This window comes from Bombyx mori, chromosome 1 (genome assembly GCF_030269925.1).
Source record: "Bombyx mori chromosome 1, ASM3026992v2".
Taxonomy (NCBI): domain Eukaryota; kingdom Metazoa; phylum Arthropoda; class Insecta; order Lepidoptera; family Bombycidae; genus Bombyx; species Bombyx mori.
In genome coordinates this window covers 2,652,439-2,670,458 of record NC_085107.1, presented here as the reverse complement: position 1 = coordinate 2,670,458, position 18,020 = coordinate 2,652,439, and the positions used below count along the sequence as shown (strand labels likewise).

The window sequence follows — 18,020 nt, the reverse complement described above, 5'->3', positions numbered from 1 at the left end:
TTATATAATTGTTAATATCCGTGATGTTATTTATTGGTATGCTGAGTATGAATGCTTATGTACTGACCAAGCTGTATTCGCCCTCAGGTTTGCGACATTTGTGATGCGAACAACGAAGCCAAGAAGCATCCCCCGGAGTACGCGGTTGACGACCGTCGGACCTGGTGGCAGTCGCCTCCACTATCGCGCGGCATGAAGTACAACGAAGTCAATCTTACCATTGACCTTGGACAGGTAAACACTATTGGCATTTTTCATGATTAAACATTGAAGATACTTATCGCATTGACAACAAATGAAAATCTTTTACAATAACGTCACAATAGTTGCTGCAATGACAACAAATGGCCATACCTCTGAGATTTAATCCGAAATCCTTTTTTTACTATCGCACCGCCCACAACTGCAACATTTTGCATCCATTATCTAGGAAAAAACTGCGTCCATCCATAGTGCGTTTATAAACTATATATTTGTGTGTGACACAACACAACACAACTTCAACACAAACCTGAATATTCTACCCTTGTATATACTATCCTTTTAATATTATTTCGAGACTGAAACAGCGTTTTTAATAAAATAATATACACCCGATCCTGTGGACCGAATGATAAACAGTCGACGTCGCCCTAAACACGTCATTTCGGATACTCCCGATCCACTGACGGTGTTTTTAGGTACCTCAAGCAGTGGTCATCGTTCTAGTCAAACCTGTCGCTTGCGAGGAAGGGCTTGACTAGTAAATTAACCCACAGACACAGCCCACTGAGTTTCTCGCCGGATCTTCTCAGTGGGTCGCGTTCCGATCCGGTGGTAGATTCTGGGAAGCACTGTTCTTTCTAGGGCCAGTACTAGCAACACTCCTGGCTTGAGGCCCGTGAGTTCATCTACACATCAAGGCGAAGCGGAAATAGCCTCTCAAGGCTATCAGCGTAGGTAGGGAAAAGAAAAAAAAGAAAAGAATTAAATTAAGAATGATAGAGATATACAAGTTGGACCTATAGATCATAGACGGTAGGAACGAAATTTTATGGCGCTGTCTTTTTTGGTCTATGAACGAGTGCGTCTCCGCACGGTATCCTCAGTGTGCCAGAAATAGTTGGTGATGGTGCATTGACCCCTATTCGAACAACTAACGCTGCAAGGATGATAAAATTTATTTTAGAACTACTGAAACGGTGCATGCTGCTTCGAATACCAAACGGAAAATGAAATCGGTTTAATATATTTTCGAATCCTCGTCGGCCATGGACAAGCTGACCGACTCGCCGGTTATCTAACATTTTAGAAATTAATTGAGATTCAGGATGCTGTTATGCATTTGGGTTTGAAGTGTGGGACAGTAAAAACGGAGATTTCAACTTTAGGTTTCAAGTTGGATACCACCATTGGAGTCGTCTGTGATGATATCTATGGTGTATGAAGCGACATGATTTCTATAGCCTCGAATAACCAATTTAAGCCACGTGACCTGAGACCCCGTTGATCACGTAGGGTAATAAAAAAAAATCCATTTCTTTATTGCTCAAACCTGAGGTTACTATTAAAATAATAAAATACAATTTAATAATCACTTAATCCAAATTAAGCAATCGCAGAGAACAAACAATAGTACGTATTATTAAATTTGTCTTGCAATAATATACATAGACAATGTGTATGCATTACAATGCATACAAACGAAACATAATATACTTCGCACGTATTTCGTAACATTATAAACGCATACAGAACAGTTCTTTCTCGGAGTTGCAATTATCTATATTATCGACCATTAGCATGTTCAGTCATTGATCTCTAAAATCTGAGAAAGAAGTGTGAAATAATACATTGGGTGGCAAAAAATGCAACAAAGGGTTCGACATCATAATAATATTATTTTATAAATAGAACCACTGAGAAGTAAGTTTTTTTTTTTTTAAGAGGTTTTATGACCTGGTAACTAAGACCTTTAAGTCATGTCTTATTTTACTTTTTAATCTTAATTTTATGAAAAATGATAATATGAAGTGAAATGAAATGAAGATGATTAATTTGAGACATTAATCAACTGGGATGAAATTAAATGAAATGAGATGATATGGGATGAAATATAATCGCAGTAAAATGGTGGTCATTTACTGAGTTTTTTCAGTGGACTTTTTGGAGGAACCCGAGAAGTTACGTCCAGCAGCTTTGTTTCATTTTCCCACATTTGTGCACTTTCACAGATATTAAACAGTTAATAAACCACCATTATTACACATTCAAACCTGAAGAAACACTAAATAGACAAAATAATACAAATCACACAACTTCACTCCTCGCGTTCCCGCCAAAAAGTCAGTAAGAATTTAGAACCTGTACCTACACAGATAAATAAAAAAAAAAAAAAACAGTTTAAATTTCGAACTTTAAACGAACCCATTTTGTATTAAATATTTTAAGCGCCATTTATATTAAATAATCACAAAATCGTGTTTTCCATGTATAATATTTTAAAAATATATATTAATATCATCGTTTATAAAAGTAAGTACTAGTTGTAGTTAGCAGCCTACAGAAATATTCGAATAATTGTTGCTTGTCCTGTAAATAAGAAATAAACTCATATGTATCAAGTTCATTAAAACAATGTTTGGTGTTTATAGAAATCAATGCGTAGCGAAATATGACACATATCTTTTAAGTATTGTTTTATACATTAAAGACGTGTAAAGCTTTGCTATAAAGAACAAAATTTTGTTCAAAATTAACATTTAACTTTATGTATATATATGTATATGTTTTCTTTTCTTTTCATTCGCTAGTAGCGTGGCTATTATTCCAGCTAAGCATGGGCGGGTGAGCCCACGGTTCAAACTGAGAGAATTGCTAACACTGACCTTGGTAAAAGCAGTGTTCCACTGAATCTACCACCGGATCGTAATCGCGATCTACTGAGAAAATTCGGGCAGAAACTCAATGAGTGGAAAAAAGCAATGAAGATATTATCTAATGCGAATCGCGAATGGCACCAATTCTGTTTTGCGTAATTTCTTTAGTGTGATATCAAAGTGCCCATCTAATTTTATACGGCTTGCCAACCAAACCATCTGCTCATCTTTGCGGTTGCCTGCCTGCATTTTTAAATCTCCGTTCTCTCATTTTAAAAAAGCCGGATGGTATGAACTCGGTGACTCTGGATGATCTCAGCTCCGGTGGCGAGAGATGCGATAGTAAAATGAGATGACCGGATCATCTAAAACAATTCCATTGATTCCCCATTGGACCTACGATTGCCGACTCTAATATAATCAAGGAGAATCATACTAAAAAAGTAGGATCCTGTAATTATTTATGAGACTAATTATATTAGTATAGAACAGGACTTTAGATTGTTTAATTCGTAATAGCCTATAAAATAAGTTATATTAAATTGGAAACATAATTTATTAGAAAATGACCTAGTATCAATAATTAAAAATATATATAATTCCGTAGTTAGTAATGGTAGTAGAAAAGGTTCCTGGTTAATTATAATCAAGCAGATTTATAAGTCTTATTTCAATATGAAATAGATTATAAAACAAATAGAATACAAAACAAAATATAAATACGAAAATATTATAGTAAATTTATATTGTAAGGCCGTACACGGAGGTACTTACTATCTACCTATGCCTAATTCTGACGCGAAGAAATTATGTTTTGCTTTCAAGGGTGGGACAGCTGCTATAAAATACAATTAAGACTGCAATTTCATGTCTCAAGAGTGGCGGGATTCACGATGTTACATTTATAAGCTCCGATAGCTATATAAGCAGAGAAGCAAAAATTCCCCTGGCGACGGGGCAAAGCAAAGCCGCCTTCGCTCAAAACATGTCTTGTCAGATCCCCCGGATCCACTCTCAGTGCTTTTAGGCTCCTCAAGCACCAGTCACCCTTCTCGTTGAAATAGTCGACTCGGACAAAGAGTTCGACGGGCGTACTAGCCCATAGACACAACCCACTGCGTTTCTTGCCGGATCTTTTCAGTGAGTCGCGATTCCGACGGTAGCATATTCACCGAAGCGCTGTTCATGCTAGGGCTAGTGTTTGCAATTCTCTCAGGTCGAGCCCGTCGGCTCACCTACCGGTCCGGGAGAAGTAGGATTAGGAGTTGGCTACAACAATTAGGTAGGGAAAAAAAAGCCAGAAATTTAATCGCCTAAAAGAGAAATAACTAAGAAAAAGATTGAAATATAACATTAAGATAGCCGCGTGCTAAAAAAAAATGTAGCTAAATTTGCACATAATAAGCATAGTATGTCAAAGGAATGGAATCCAGTATTAAATGGGAAAAACATTGACCGTTGCACCAAACAATATACGATGCTAAATGTATTTAAAAAAGCTTGAGTGATTTAACAGTATTCATGTTTTATATGTGCGTTAAACACAAATGCAAATCGCGATTGAAACGTTCACTTTTAGACGAGTATTTTTTTCAGTTAAATGAGACACAATGATAATGAGTCAAACAAACAAAAAACAAGTGAAACAAAAATCATTTTTTTTTTATTGCTTAGATTTGTGGACGAGCTCACAGCCCACCTGGTGTTAAGTGGTTACTGGAGCCCATAGACATCTTCAATGTAAATGCGCCACTTACCTTGAGATATAAGTTCTAAGGTCTCAGTATAGTTACAACGGCTGCCCCACCTTTCAAACCGAAACGCATTACTGCTTCACGGCAGAAATAGGCGGAGTGGTGGTACCTACCCGTGCGGACTCACAAGAGGTCCTACCACCAGTAACAATGAGAACTTCAATGTTACGCCTCAAGTTGGTGTTTAGGTTGTTGCGAATAGGAAGTCCCTGTAATCGCATTAATCGCCCACGCTTATGCGGATCGTGTGCTCCAATTGGAAACCCACATTACTTCAATATGAAAAGAATTATATTTGCAGCGCTTCAATAAATTGCCGAAAAGATATAGGAATGATTTTGTCCTGTCAGCTTCACTTCTTTTCTTCTACTTGCTCTTATTACACATCATATGAGGTCAGCGCAGTATGTACTCTTATCATGCTGCATAAGGATTTGACAGAGTTTGAAAAGAAATTTAAAATACCAATAAGATAAATATTTATACATATCACATTTTGTTCGTTTTTCATAAAATACGTAGAAACTTATCATCTTGACCGGTGCTTATAAATTCAGGGAAGATTTGAATAAATAGAACAGAGTTGTATTGAAAATGACTCGAATACAAAGGCAGATTGTGTATATTAACTAAATTGAGATGTGAACTATAGAAATTTGGATATTTTTCTCATTTTCTAATAATCATAGTTTTACAACCAATTTGAAATGTGAAGAGACGAATCAGTAAGAAATAGAGCTTGCTGTTTTTCCAATACTGGCTATACATCGCTACACACCATCTAGAATATCTAGGAAGTATTCTAGAAACAAGGGATTTTTTTTAAAATTATTTAAACAATTCTTCGTCGTCACTAATCTTATCTTATACCTTTAAATGAGCAATTCTTGTATATTATATATATATATATAATCTGAATCTCGGAAACGGCTCCAACGATTTTCATAAAATTTAGTATACAGGGGATTTCGGGGGCGATAAATCGATCTAGCTACGATTTATTTTCAGAAAATGTTGTTTTATTCGTGTTTTTAATAATCAACTTTATCGATAATCAACTTTATGACTCTTCCCGACATCTATTGGCGAATAATAATACTATTTTTCTTAATTGAGGGTAACTAACCGCTTTAAAGACACAACAAGATGGCGTTATAAAAAAAAAATCATCATCTAGTTTTATTGACACAGTCACACAGTCGATGAAGTGCAGCTATATATCATGATCGTGGAGCCTATAAATAAACATAGCCATTTCATTGGACGTGTCATAAAAATGTTTGTCTAATATGCCGTTACAGTTACGACAGGACGAAGTGGGTGTTGATAGCGGGCCATCGATAGCACGAAGTCGTTGTAAAGGCGAGGTCACAGGTCTATGAGATTACATTATCTCTTACAATAATAGATCGTTTCTAATAAAAAATATATATAGGAGCATCCAAATTTACGATCGCGCTGGAATTAATATTACAAGGAGTTGTAAATGTTGATGCTGTTCGGAATGTTTTATGGTGATTGCATCGCATTTATTCCAATATTTACCAATAAAAATATTTTCTTTACATAGCGTGCCGTACTTAGAATCAACCACAATTAGGAATGAGAGGAAAAAAACACATCTCAATGTCCTATATTTTGAATTAATTGTATGCATTAGCAAGCCATAACACGTGGAGTACTTCAATACATTCAAACAGGCGTACGTACATAATACACATACGCATAGCAAACGTGAATTATGCTATCAATATATCCTTTAAATTTATTTTGAGTATTTAATCATTTAATTTAGGTAATTAATGTATTCTGTATAAAGATGATTGTTCACAGGAATTCCACGTGGCGTACGTGTTCGTGAAGATGGGAAACTCACCTCGCCCTGAACTCTGGGTGCTTGAGAAATCGACTGACTACGGAAAAACATTTAAGCCTTGGCAGTATTTCTCTGATTCTCCACAGTAAGTACTGTTACTGTATTTTTTTTATCAGCCCATGGACGTCCACTGCTGGACATAGGCCTCCCCCAAGCCTCGCCACAAAAAAAACCCAACATGGCTGACACAAATAAAACTGTTACTGTACAATTGGCATTATTGTCTGTGATCCAATTTACGAGTCTATGAACGAACGAATTCATTAAATACTTTTAAATTACTCAAACATGCACTATTCTTTTCTACAGAGATTGCGAGAGATACTTCGGTAAGGAAAGCCTGCAGCCAATTACGAAAGACGATTCTGTAATTTGCAGCACTGAATACTCGAAAATTGTACCCCTCGAGGATGGTGAGGTAAGAGAATTATCACAAACGCCTCCCAGAATATTTTTAAGGTTCATTAATACATTTATATTACATGTTTTTTTAAGGAATTTTATGACCTAGTAACTAAGGCCTTTAAGTCATGTCTTATTTTAATTTATATTCTTATTTTTATAAAAAATATAATATGGAGTTCAATAAAATGAAATGAAGATGATTGATTTGAGACATTAATCATCTGGCATGAAATTAAATTAAATGAGATGATATGGGATGAAATATAATCTCAGTAAAATGGTGGTCATTTACTGAGATTTTTTCAGTGGACTTCTTGGAGGATCGCGTTAATAAACCGCTGTTTTATTTAGTGTTTTTTCAAGTTTAATGAAGAAATACTAAATAAAACAAATCACATAACTTCACTCCTCGTGTTCCCGCCAAAAAGTCCTTATATTACATGTGCAAACTGACAACCACAGATAATATTATAGAATACGTACGAAAGTATACCTAATTATTAAGCCTCTTTAAAGTTTACCATTGAAAATTTTAATTGAACTTCTCATCCACAGATACCTATATCTTTATTGAACGATCGCCCTTCGTCGAATATGTACTTCAATTCGTCGGTGCTGCAAGAGTGGACGAGAGCAACCAACGTGAGGCTGCGACTGCTCCGGACCAAGAACTTGCTGGGACATCTTATGTCTGTGGCTCGACAAGATCCTACAGTCACCAGACGCGTAAGTCACCGCATGTGTTCAAGCACCAGTTTTTTCAAACTACGCTTGTCATATTATTTCTAAGCCGCATGTATTCAAGTACTAGTTTTTCCAAACAACACTTTTTAAATTATTTCCAAAGACTGCAACACTTTTTTTTCTAACTAAGCTGATAGCTCTGAGAGGCTATGTCAGCGTAACCTAACAAGTAGGTGAGCTCAAACCTGACGACGTTGCTAACACTAACCCTAGCAAGGGCAGTACTTCGAAGAATCTACCACCGGATCGGAAACGCGACCCACTGAGAAGATCCGGCGAGAAACTCAGTGGGCTGTGTCCGTGGGTTAATTTACTCGCCGAGCCTTTGGTCGCAAGTGACTGGTTCGACAAGAACGGTGACCGGACAAACACTACTGACGAGTGTTTTAAAGGAAAATATTTAAAATTAACATACTATATTATTTAATTAGCGTCGTGCCTTCCTATCTATTTAAATTAAGTAAAATTACAGTTGAAGTCAGCGATAAATATGTATTAGTAATTTTTTTTTAAATTATAATCACTTCAATAGTCTTTATCGGTTGCATGACGTAAATACATGACTAAATGTGTCACTATAGTACAGTAATAATTGACGTAATCAGGTTAAAAAAAATAAGGTCGGTTGTACCCTTTGCTAAAATCGTTTCATGGGGATTCTTGTAAAGATTTTTGAAATTTAATAATTTTGTCAATGAAATATTATACTAAGCACTGGTATTTTAAGAAATATCTCGAATATTAATTCATATAATATTGATCGTAAATAAATTATTGATACTTTAGTACTTAGACTATGCCTGACTTGTAACGTCATGGCGAACCAAACCCTTCACATAACCATTCCGACTATTTTATTTCAGTCCAATAAATACCTTATGGTTGGATTACTGCATTATATGAAGCGTGCATCTTATTTTACTAAACTTAACTTCATCTTATGTCAAGAGGTCATTACCCTTAATGAATGGGAAATTAATAGAAAAAGGCAACAAGCATCTCGAAATAATCCACCCCTGTTTCCGTACAGTACTTCTACAGTATCAAGGACATCAGTATCGGGGGTAGGTGCATGTGCAACGGCCACGCCGACACGTGCGAGCCGGCCGATCCTGCTGGGAACCTCAACATTCTGGTGTGTCGGTGTCAGCACAACACGTGCGGTCCTCAGTGCAACAAGTGCTGCTCCGGCTTCGAGCAGAAGAAGTGGAGGATCTCGCAGAACTGGGACAGGTTTTCCTGCGAACGTGAGTATTGCAACCTAGGCCATAGCTTATAGAAAAAACATTTAATTCTGACAAGCAGATATCGCACCCTGTAATAATATCATTTTTTCTTACACTATTTTTAATATTAAGATTTATTTTCTATTTTTTAGTGGGATTTTCTATAAAAGCGTATTGTTTAGTGTTTTTTAAACTATTATTTATTTTTCATTTTTTAGTTGAATTTCAATTTTTATTTTATCTATATATTTAAAAAAAATATATTATATATTGAATTGTCATCGGTCCTTAATAAGTATACCAAATTTCGAGTTAATCCGACGTTTTGAAGGGGGTCAAAATCATGTTCAAAGATTCCATTACAAACATACATATGTCTGAAGCTAATAAAAGCGTATTAAAAATATATTTATAAATCGCTTGCTCCATATTTCATCTGTAAATTCCGTATCAGCCTGCAACTGCCACAACCACACGACCGAGTGCACGTACGATCCCGAAATCGATGAGAAACGCCTCTCGTTGGACATCAACGGGAGGTACGAAGGTGGTGGAAAATGTCAGAACTGTCAGCACAACACCGAGGGTATCAACTGCAACAAGTGCAGACCGACGTTCTACAGACCCTATGGAAAGAGATGGGACGAGCTTGACGTTTGCCAACGTGAGTACTACTCTCTTATTTCCATCAGTCCATTAGAATCTTGCCCACTGAGTTTCTCGCCGGATCTTCTCAGTGGGTCGCGTTTCCGATCCGGTGGTAGATTCTGCGAAGGACGGCTCTTACTAGGGCCAGTGTAAACAACACTTCCGGTTTGAGCCCCGTAAGGTCACTTCACGTTAGGGCCAAGCTGAAATAGCCTCTCAAGGCTATCAACATAGATAGAAAAAAAAACAATTTAATAATAACTAATTTGACAATGCCAATAGTAAGAAGTCATAAGAAGACGACCCCCGAATTTTCTACGCCCTTTCTCACAAGAACTGCGACTCTTGATAACCCATCATAGAATTTGTTATTTGGTATCTATCTATATCATTTTAGGGCATCATTGTTATCAAATTTTCTTCAAAGCTTGCAATTGTACGCCGAACTAAAATATATGTTAACAGGTTGCTAAATAATAAAACATTATATAGGTACTTTGATTACTTGAATAATAGCAACAATGCACCTGCTTACACTAAAACCGCAAATAGCTTTTTCGTTTACATTACATTCGTACAAAATATTATTTCTTTTCGCTTCGACAATTAATTACTTTCCTTCAAACGACCTTGACGGGCAGATAGGTAGAGAGGCGTTAAGTAGCTACTTTACTGTTTCCCTGGAATTACTGACACCCATGAGTGACGTTAACCACTCGCCACCAGACCGTACGCTCCTCTGCCTAAAACAAACTCGAATAACACAAACAAGATAGATATGAAATATAGTACATTGTGCACCAACGGAGAAAAGTTGGAATTTAACTGTTTTTTAATTTTTGAATAAACTACTACTAATTGAATAAGAACTGTTTGGTGAACTCATCTTTGTTTAATACTTCACTATTAAATTTTATTGCCTTTTGTTTATTTCACTTTTACACTAAACACAATATTGCAAATTACCCGAGCACAACAATGGCGGATAATTTTAGGTGCGTGAGAGCAGACGTAGACACTAACGCCCATGCACTTGTACCCAAGGAGGAAAAGTTAAACTTTCGTCCCTGTACAGCGGGACGAAAACCGAACTTTCGGCGTAGGCAGGAGAAAAAATAATTGTATTAACCCTCCAGCGTGTCAGTGCGACCCCCATTTCTCGACCGGTAACTGCGAGGAGGAATCCGGTAGGTGCGAGTGTCGACCAGAGTTCCAGCCCCCTGACTGCAGTTCCTGTGCGTACGGGTACTTTGACTATCCGAACTGCAAGCCTTGCACGTGCAATTTGAACGGAACAGAAGGAGAGCACTGCACGCCCACAGACGGACTGGTGAGTTACAGAGGAACTAATTCAACAAACAATTAATGTCATAAGGCAGAATCTATATATTATTATTATGAAGTAAAAACTTTGTACCCATTTTTACGAAAATAGCACGGACGAAGGAGTATGAAATTTCCCACACTATCGAATATAGAGGACTGCTAATATTTTTTTTAAATTATGCTATGATGATTAAATTATGCTATCAATATAAAAGTAAAACATACCTCAGTACTCGACTCAGTACTGTACTAAGTACAGTAAGTACACTTTTAATATGTTTTAGAATCGATACAGCTGTGCAGACAGATAAATTGAAAATATAAAATAGATTGTAACGAATTTTCAGTGGCAATAGACTACTTTTTATTTGTATAATAAATATCGTTAAAAAATAAATAAAGTAATGAATGTAATTTCTAGAAAATATCCAATATAACGTGATATTTCCAATAACTATTAGAAATCTCTGCACAGTGTCCCTGCAAATACAACTACGCTGGAAAGTCTTGTGAGATTTGCGAAGACGGTTACTATTCACCGGAATGTAAAAGTGAGTAACAAATATATGTTTATTCTCTCAGTGCTTAAGCAAGAATCGATGTTTAACGTAAAGAACGCAAAACAAAAATCGCAATGGCGCGATTTAGGTACTTATCAGTTTTATTTGGTTCCCCGATAGACATTGTTGCACTCTCAGTTGTTATATCGAGGGGTGTAAAGGCAATTTTTTTTTATTGCTTAGATGAGTGGACTAGCTCACAGCCCACCTGGTGTTAAGTGGTTACTGGAGCCCATAGACATCTACGACGTAAATGCGCCACCCACCTTGAGATATAAGTTCTAAGGTCTCAAGTATAGTTACAACGGCTGCCCCATCCTTCAAACCGAAACGCATTACTGCTTCACGGCAGAAATAGGCGGGGCGGAGGTACCTACCCGCGCGGACTCACAAGAGGTCCTACCACGAGTAAAAATTAAACTTCAATTAAGTTTACTCTATTCAAATAGCTGAAGAAGTTTTTTTTCCATGATGTTTTTTCTCCAACTTTAAATGGCTCTCCTGTTAAGTTGCAAATGTGTCGTTTAAGCCCAATAGCCTTTCACCTCCCAATACGACAGCTGTTCAATGATCCTGATTGTTGATTTAAATTTCTTGATGATCAATGGCGAACGTAGTCCGCGAATGAACAATACGGGTACGTTAATGTTTCCGCAGACTGCGAGTGCAATACGGTCGGCTCGGTGTCGTACGTTTGCGACAAGCTGACTGGGGACTGCACGTGCAAGAGCAAGTACAGCGGCAGGACATGCAACCAGTGCCAGGCCGGCTACTACAACTATCCCACTTGCAAACGTGAGTTGAAATTATACGCACTTTAAACATAAACAGGCTTTACAGATTCAATCTGGAGTTACCTTTATAGAGGGAAGGACTTGAACCACAAAACCCGTGGAGATACCAGGCCGGGCGTCGGATACAGGGGTTGCTAACTACTCTATCATAAACCCCCTTAACTGACCCAGGCAACACAAAGCCGCCGTCACCCCAAAACATGTCTTGTCGGATCCCCCCGATTCAACTCTTGTTGCTTTTAGACTCTTCAAGCACCGGTCATCGTCCCCATCAAAGCATTCAACGAGCGAAGTAACCCGTAGACATAACCCACTAAGTTTCTCGCCGAATCTTCTGGGTGGCGATTACGATCCTGTGGTAGATTACGCGAAGCACTGCTCTAGGGATAGTGTTAGCAAATTCACTCAAATTGAGCCCGTGAGCTCACCTACCCGTTCGAACATAGCTGAAATAGCCTCTTTGGCCACTAGCCAAGTAGGGATAAGAAAAATCAACGAACCTTTTTTATTAGTAATTAAGGTTTTGTAGTAGTATTGCACAGCATTCGTCCAAGAAATATTTGTTTGAACGATCATAGTTAAAATTTTATCATTTTTTTTAAACTAGCTTGCAACTGCGATACCAGCGGAACTGAACCCAGCATTTGCGATGACGTCAGTGGACAGTGTATCTGCAAAGCCGGCTTCGGAGGACCTAGATGCGACCAGTGTTTGTCAGGGTGAGATCATACAGATTAATTATACATTTTTGGAGAAATCGACGAAAACCCACCGAGGTGGTAAAATTGCTCAGTACACGAACGCAGCGACGGTCCGAATGTAATAGTCAATAAAGATGCCACAAACTAGAAAATTATCCTTAGCCTTAGAAATCATAATCCTTAGCCTGATAGAAAAGAACTGTGCTTTCTAAACTGATATATCATTTTTTACGGCCATTGGCGTCTCTACCTTTTGACCTCATTTGCTAAATGTCATTGTAATGTCTTATATAACTGTCATAGCTGTCGTATTGTAGTTGCTCTTTCGATTGGGATCTTCTACCTCAACAAATAAAAAAACATTAAATGCACGTTACAGTCTTACGACCACAAATAAACAATCTTTCACGGCCACATTACAAATACTATCATTTAGCGGGTTGCTACTGCGGTTTTTTTCCCGAGATTTCGGCAGAATCGGAAACTTATTAACAGTAAAAATTGTGATTTAATAATTGCTTTGGCGGGAACGCGAGGAGTGAAGTTGTGTGATTAGTTTTATTTTGTCTATTTAGTGTTTCTTTGGGTTTAAATGTGTAATAACGGTGATTTACTACCTGTTTAGTAACTGTAAAAGTGCACAAATGCGGGAAAATGGAACAAAGCCGCTGAACGTAACTTCTCGGGATCCTCCAAAAGATTATATTTCATCCCATGTCATTTCATCTCATATTTAATTTCATACCAATTGATTAAGTTTCCTTCGTTTTTTATTATGCATTAACTGTAAATAATTAAAACGGTGAATTATAAAAATCTTATCACTTGACGCTGGCTAATGCACAAACCGTGCCGGAGCCAAAAACTAAAGAAGAAGAAGAATGATTGCCTTTAAAATGACGACTACAGGTATTACATGCAAGTGCTCGGTCGGGAGCGACAATGCGTGCCCTGTAATTGCGACCCAACAGGCTCCACGTCAACCAGTTGCTCAGCTGACGGGAAATGCAACTGCTTGACCAACTTCGGTGGCGCTCAGTGTGACCAGTGCTCTCCTGGCTACTACAAATACCCCGATTGTTTATGTGAGTATAACACAATGAACAAACTTAATGCTCTCAGTGCTGGTTTGAGAGGTTTACAGGACTGAGTTCGCGTCTTAAAATTCCATTATAGGTACTTTTCCATATACTATTTTCATCCACAATAACTACAATAAATACGTTGAGTTAAATTATTTTAAATTAAACTAATGATTATTTATGAGTGCAGGAAAATGTCAAAGACACTAAGATGCGACTGCATATTAAAGTATTTAAGCTTCAGATGGGAATACATTTTTGAAGTTGTCGTGGCCTAAATGATAAAACGCCCGGTACATTCGTGTCGAGCGATGTACCGGTGTTCGAATCCCGCAGGCATGTAGCAATTTTTCTAATGAAATACGTACTTAACAAATGTTCACGATTGACGGTTCCACGGTGAAGGAACAAGATCGTGTAATAAAAATCAAACCGGCAAAATTATAATTTGCGTAATTACTGGTAGTAGGGCGTCTTGTGAGTCCGCGCGAGTAGGTACCACCGCCCCGCCTATTTCTGCCGTGAAGCATGCGGTTCGGTTTGGAAGGTGGGGCAGCCGTTATAACTATACTGAGACCTTAGAACTCAAATCTCAAGGTGCCTGGCGGCATTTACGTTGTAGATGTCTATGGGCTCCGGTAACCACTTAACACCAGATGGGCTGTGAGCTCGTCCATGAATGGAATAAAATAAAATGAATAAATATATATATATAAAAAACGATGACAAATGCACTCTAACGCCCGGCGTGTGCATAGTCAACCGTCGAACAATTTAACTAACACTTCGACTTCTTTGTTCCAAATCCTAATAAAATGAACTTGAGCTATAATATATTCCCGGCGTGCAGCTTGCAACTGTGACGTGTCCGGCTCGATCGGGTCCACGTGCGACGACAACGGACTCTGCCACTGCAAGTCGAACTTCGACGGAGCCAAATGCGACACGTGCCGGGAGCAGTTCTACAACTACCCGGCCTGCGAGGAGTGCAACTGCGACCCGAGAGGGGTCACGGCCAGCTTCGCGGGTAACGTGTGCTTCGCAAATAAAAAACAACCCTAAAAATGTCGTGTGAGAGAGAGAAAGAGTATTCTTAATTGTACACCAAAAAACAAATAAACAGTGCGATACATTAAATACAAAAAACCATCAGGTGCACAAGAATCATTTGGAAACGAACCACGCGCGGTGTACATATATGTACACATACATATACACATACATATACACATACATATACACATACATACATATATCCATAAATATACATACAATTCATACACAACGTAATATAATAATTAATATCAATCGTGATCAATTTTTAATTGGCAATATAGGTACGTGTTTATCGCTTCTCGGCCTTTTGGCTAAGATCAAAGTGTAGTATCTGTACTGGTGGTAGGACCTCTTGTAAGCCCTCACGGGTAGGTACCACTGCCCTGCCTAATTCTGCCGCAATAATACGTTTAGGTTTGAAGGGTGGGGCAGCCGTTGTAACTATACTGAGACCTTATAACTTATATCTCAAGGTTAGTGGCGCATTTACTTTGTAGATGTCTATGGGCTCCAGTAATCACTTAACACCAGGTGGGCTGTGAGCTCGTCCACCCATCTAAGCAATAAAAAAAAAAACGTTGTGTTTTTCCTCAAAAGAATAGAATACCTTTGGCTAGTTATAAGATTGTTAAGTGACAAAAAATCTTGATGTTATAGTATGGTTCAGGGCTTAGTGCGATTCTTGCGACTTGGTTAATACGTAAAAGGAAAAGACTATTTTCTATGATTCAAAACAAAACAATCTTAAACTTGTACTATTGATATTAGTTCAGTCCGACCACCGGTTAAGGAAATGTTGCCATTAAATGAAGGTACTGATACGCTATCGGGTATCTTGGATATATCGGGTACTTAACAGGAACGTAGAGGTACGAAGGTTCCCGTAGATAGAAACCTTCTTAACAGGAACATCATCAGTAACAACTATACTAAGTTTCATCAAAATCTGAATACATGATTTAACGCGCATCAATCTTTATTAATAATACGCTATTATCAACTTGATATATATCCATATATTTATTTAGTATATTATGGCGCTTGAGATATTGATTTTGCCAGTGTCACAGTATAAAAGAAAAAAATGTACTTAAAAAACAGCTTGGTATGTACGGGAATTACATACTCGATCCTGTAGACCAAATTGTAAATAGTCGACGTCGCCCAAAACACGTCATTACGGAACCTCCCGATCCATTAACAGTGATTTTAGGTACCACAAGCACCGGTCACCGACCTCGTCGAAACCGTCGCTTGCGACGAAGGGCTCGACGAGCGAATTAACCCGTAGACACAGCCCACTGAGTTTCTCGCCGGATCTTCTCAGTGAGTCGCGTTTGCAATCCAGTGGTAGATTCTGCGAAACACTGCTCTTGCTAGGGCCAGTGTTAGCATCGCTACGGTTTGAACCCCGTGAGCTCACCTACATGTTAGGGCGAAGCTGAAATAGCCTCTCAAGGCTATAAGCAAAGGTAGGAAAAAAATGTATGTTTGTTTGTAACGGAATTTTTTAATGTAATTTTTAGCGATTTCAACACGTCCGATTAATTTGAAAATTAGCACACGAATCATGGACTGATCATTTTAACCGATTAAAACCGTTTACCAATAATTTAAACCGGTAATAATCGTTTTGTAACTTCGGCCCAATTATTCATTCATTCATTCATTCATATTAAACCAAAAAGAATTTAATAGTATTCATAATTTAACGGCAGACTTCACAAACCACCTAAGAAATAAATCACAAAGGAAATACAGTCTGAGAAATTCACAATCAAGAACAACCGGTATCAATAGGATATGAAAAAGGATGAAATTAATAATTATCAGTTCGGCTCGCTATTTAAATTTAAGCGTGTTTTTTTTTAAATTTTTATACTACATGTATTATTATATTTTCTAGGTTGTGGGTCCGTCCCTGCCGGAGAACTGTGTCAGTGCAAAGATCGAGTCCAAGGTCGAATCTGCAACGACTGCAAACCTCTGTATTGGAATCTTCAAGAATATAACCCTTTTGGATGTGAACGTAAGATTCAAAATTCAAAGAGATAATTCGCTGATATTATATTTTTCAAATCTTTTCAATCATCGTTTTTTTTTTATTGTACAGTACTTACAATAAATTGCTTAAACATTATAATAGTAATAATATTTCAATAGGGCCGTCTTACTCGTGCAGCGTCTACCAATTTATTTTTTATTTTTTATAAATTACTTGTCTAAGTGAATATGTATTGGCAATACATAATGGTAATTATCCAATAAAATAGAACATAACTTACTATCATAAAGGCCATACGGAAAAATAAACATCTTGTTCTATTCTACTTTTAAAAAAACATGTTTTTATTTTATGTTAACATCGATTATTATCTTCTTTAGAGTGTAATTGCAATCTCGCCGGCACATTGAATAGTCTCGGCGCTTGCAACACCAAATCCGGCCAATGTGTGTGCAAGCAACACGTCGGGGAACGTCAGTGTGACCAATGCCTGGACGGTTTCTACCGACTACAGACCAACGACGTCTTCGGATGCACTGGTTAGTACCAGCAGATTTTCTATTGAAGCGTGCGTGAGTATTTTTTTTCACAAATGGGATATCTTTCAATAAGCGGTGTCTTTACTTGCATATCCGTAACATGCAGATTCTTAAAATTTATTCGGATTTCGCGAGACACATATAACTAAAGCTATTTTAATAATTTTTTTCTCGCTTTCATTCATATTATCTCGCGTTTCAAATACTTTACAGTTTCCGTGATCGCTCACGCCCCACTGAATTTTCTTGATGGAGATTTATAAAGATTATGGAATTATACCTCGAAACTAGTAACGATAATGTCATGCTCACTAATTTGACTATTAAAATTTTCGTTTAAGTATTTTGAGATTTTGTCAGCTTGCAATGGAAAGCGTACAAAACTTTGCGCTCAGCAATGAAATACCGTTGCAATTGAATTGCAAATAAGTTGTGCGTGAAACGTA

General features: G+C 37.6%; 1 protein-coding gene and 1 pseudogene across 1 annotated transcript in view; both read left to right on the top strand.

Annotated features, from left to right (window-relative positions):
• LOC101742998 (laminin subunit alpha) overlaps window positions 1–18,020 on the top strand; it is a 67,319-nt gene that overhangs the window by 8,984 nt on the left and 40,315 nt on the right. The window contains exons 2-15 of the mRNA XM_038014239.2: window positions 88–234; window positions 6,446–6,573; window positions 6,798–6,906; window positions 7,449–7,619; window positions 8,668–8,884; window positions 9,318–9,527; window positions 10,648–10,841; window positions 11,313–11,388; window positions 12,055–12,192; window positions 12,799–12,910; window positions 13,802–13,977; window positions 14,825–15,001; window positions 16,937–17,059; window positions 17,416–17,574. Of these exons, the coding sequence (XP_037870167.2) occupies window positions 88–234; window positions 6,446–6,573; window positions 6,798–6,906; window positions 7,449–7,619; window positions 8,668–8,884; window positions 9,318–9,527; window positions 10,648–10,841; window positions 11,313–11,388; window positions 12,055–12,192; window positions 12,799–12,910; window positions 13,802–13,977; window positions 14,825–15,001; window positions 16,937–17,059; window positions 17,416–17,574 (2,137 nt within the window). The remainder of the gene's footprint in view (window positions 1–87; window positions 235–6,445; window positions 6,574–6,797; window positions 6,907–7,448; window positions 7,620–8,667; window positions 8,885–9,317; window positions 9,528–10,647; window positions 10,842–11,312; window positions 11,389–12,054; window positions 12,193–12,798; window positions 12,911–13,801; window positions 13,978–14,824; window positions 15,002–16,936; window positions 17,060–17,415; window positions 17,575–18,020) is intronic.
• On the top strand, window positions 15,322–15,384 carry LOC119629269 (U2 spliceosomal RNA; annotated as a pseudogene).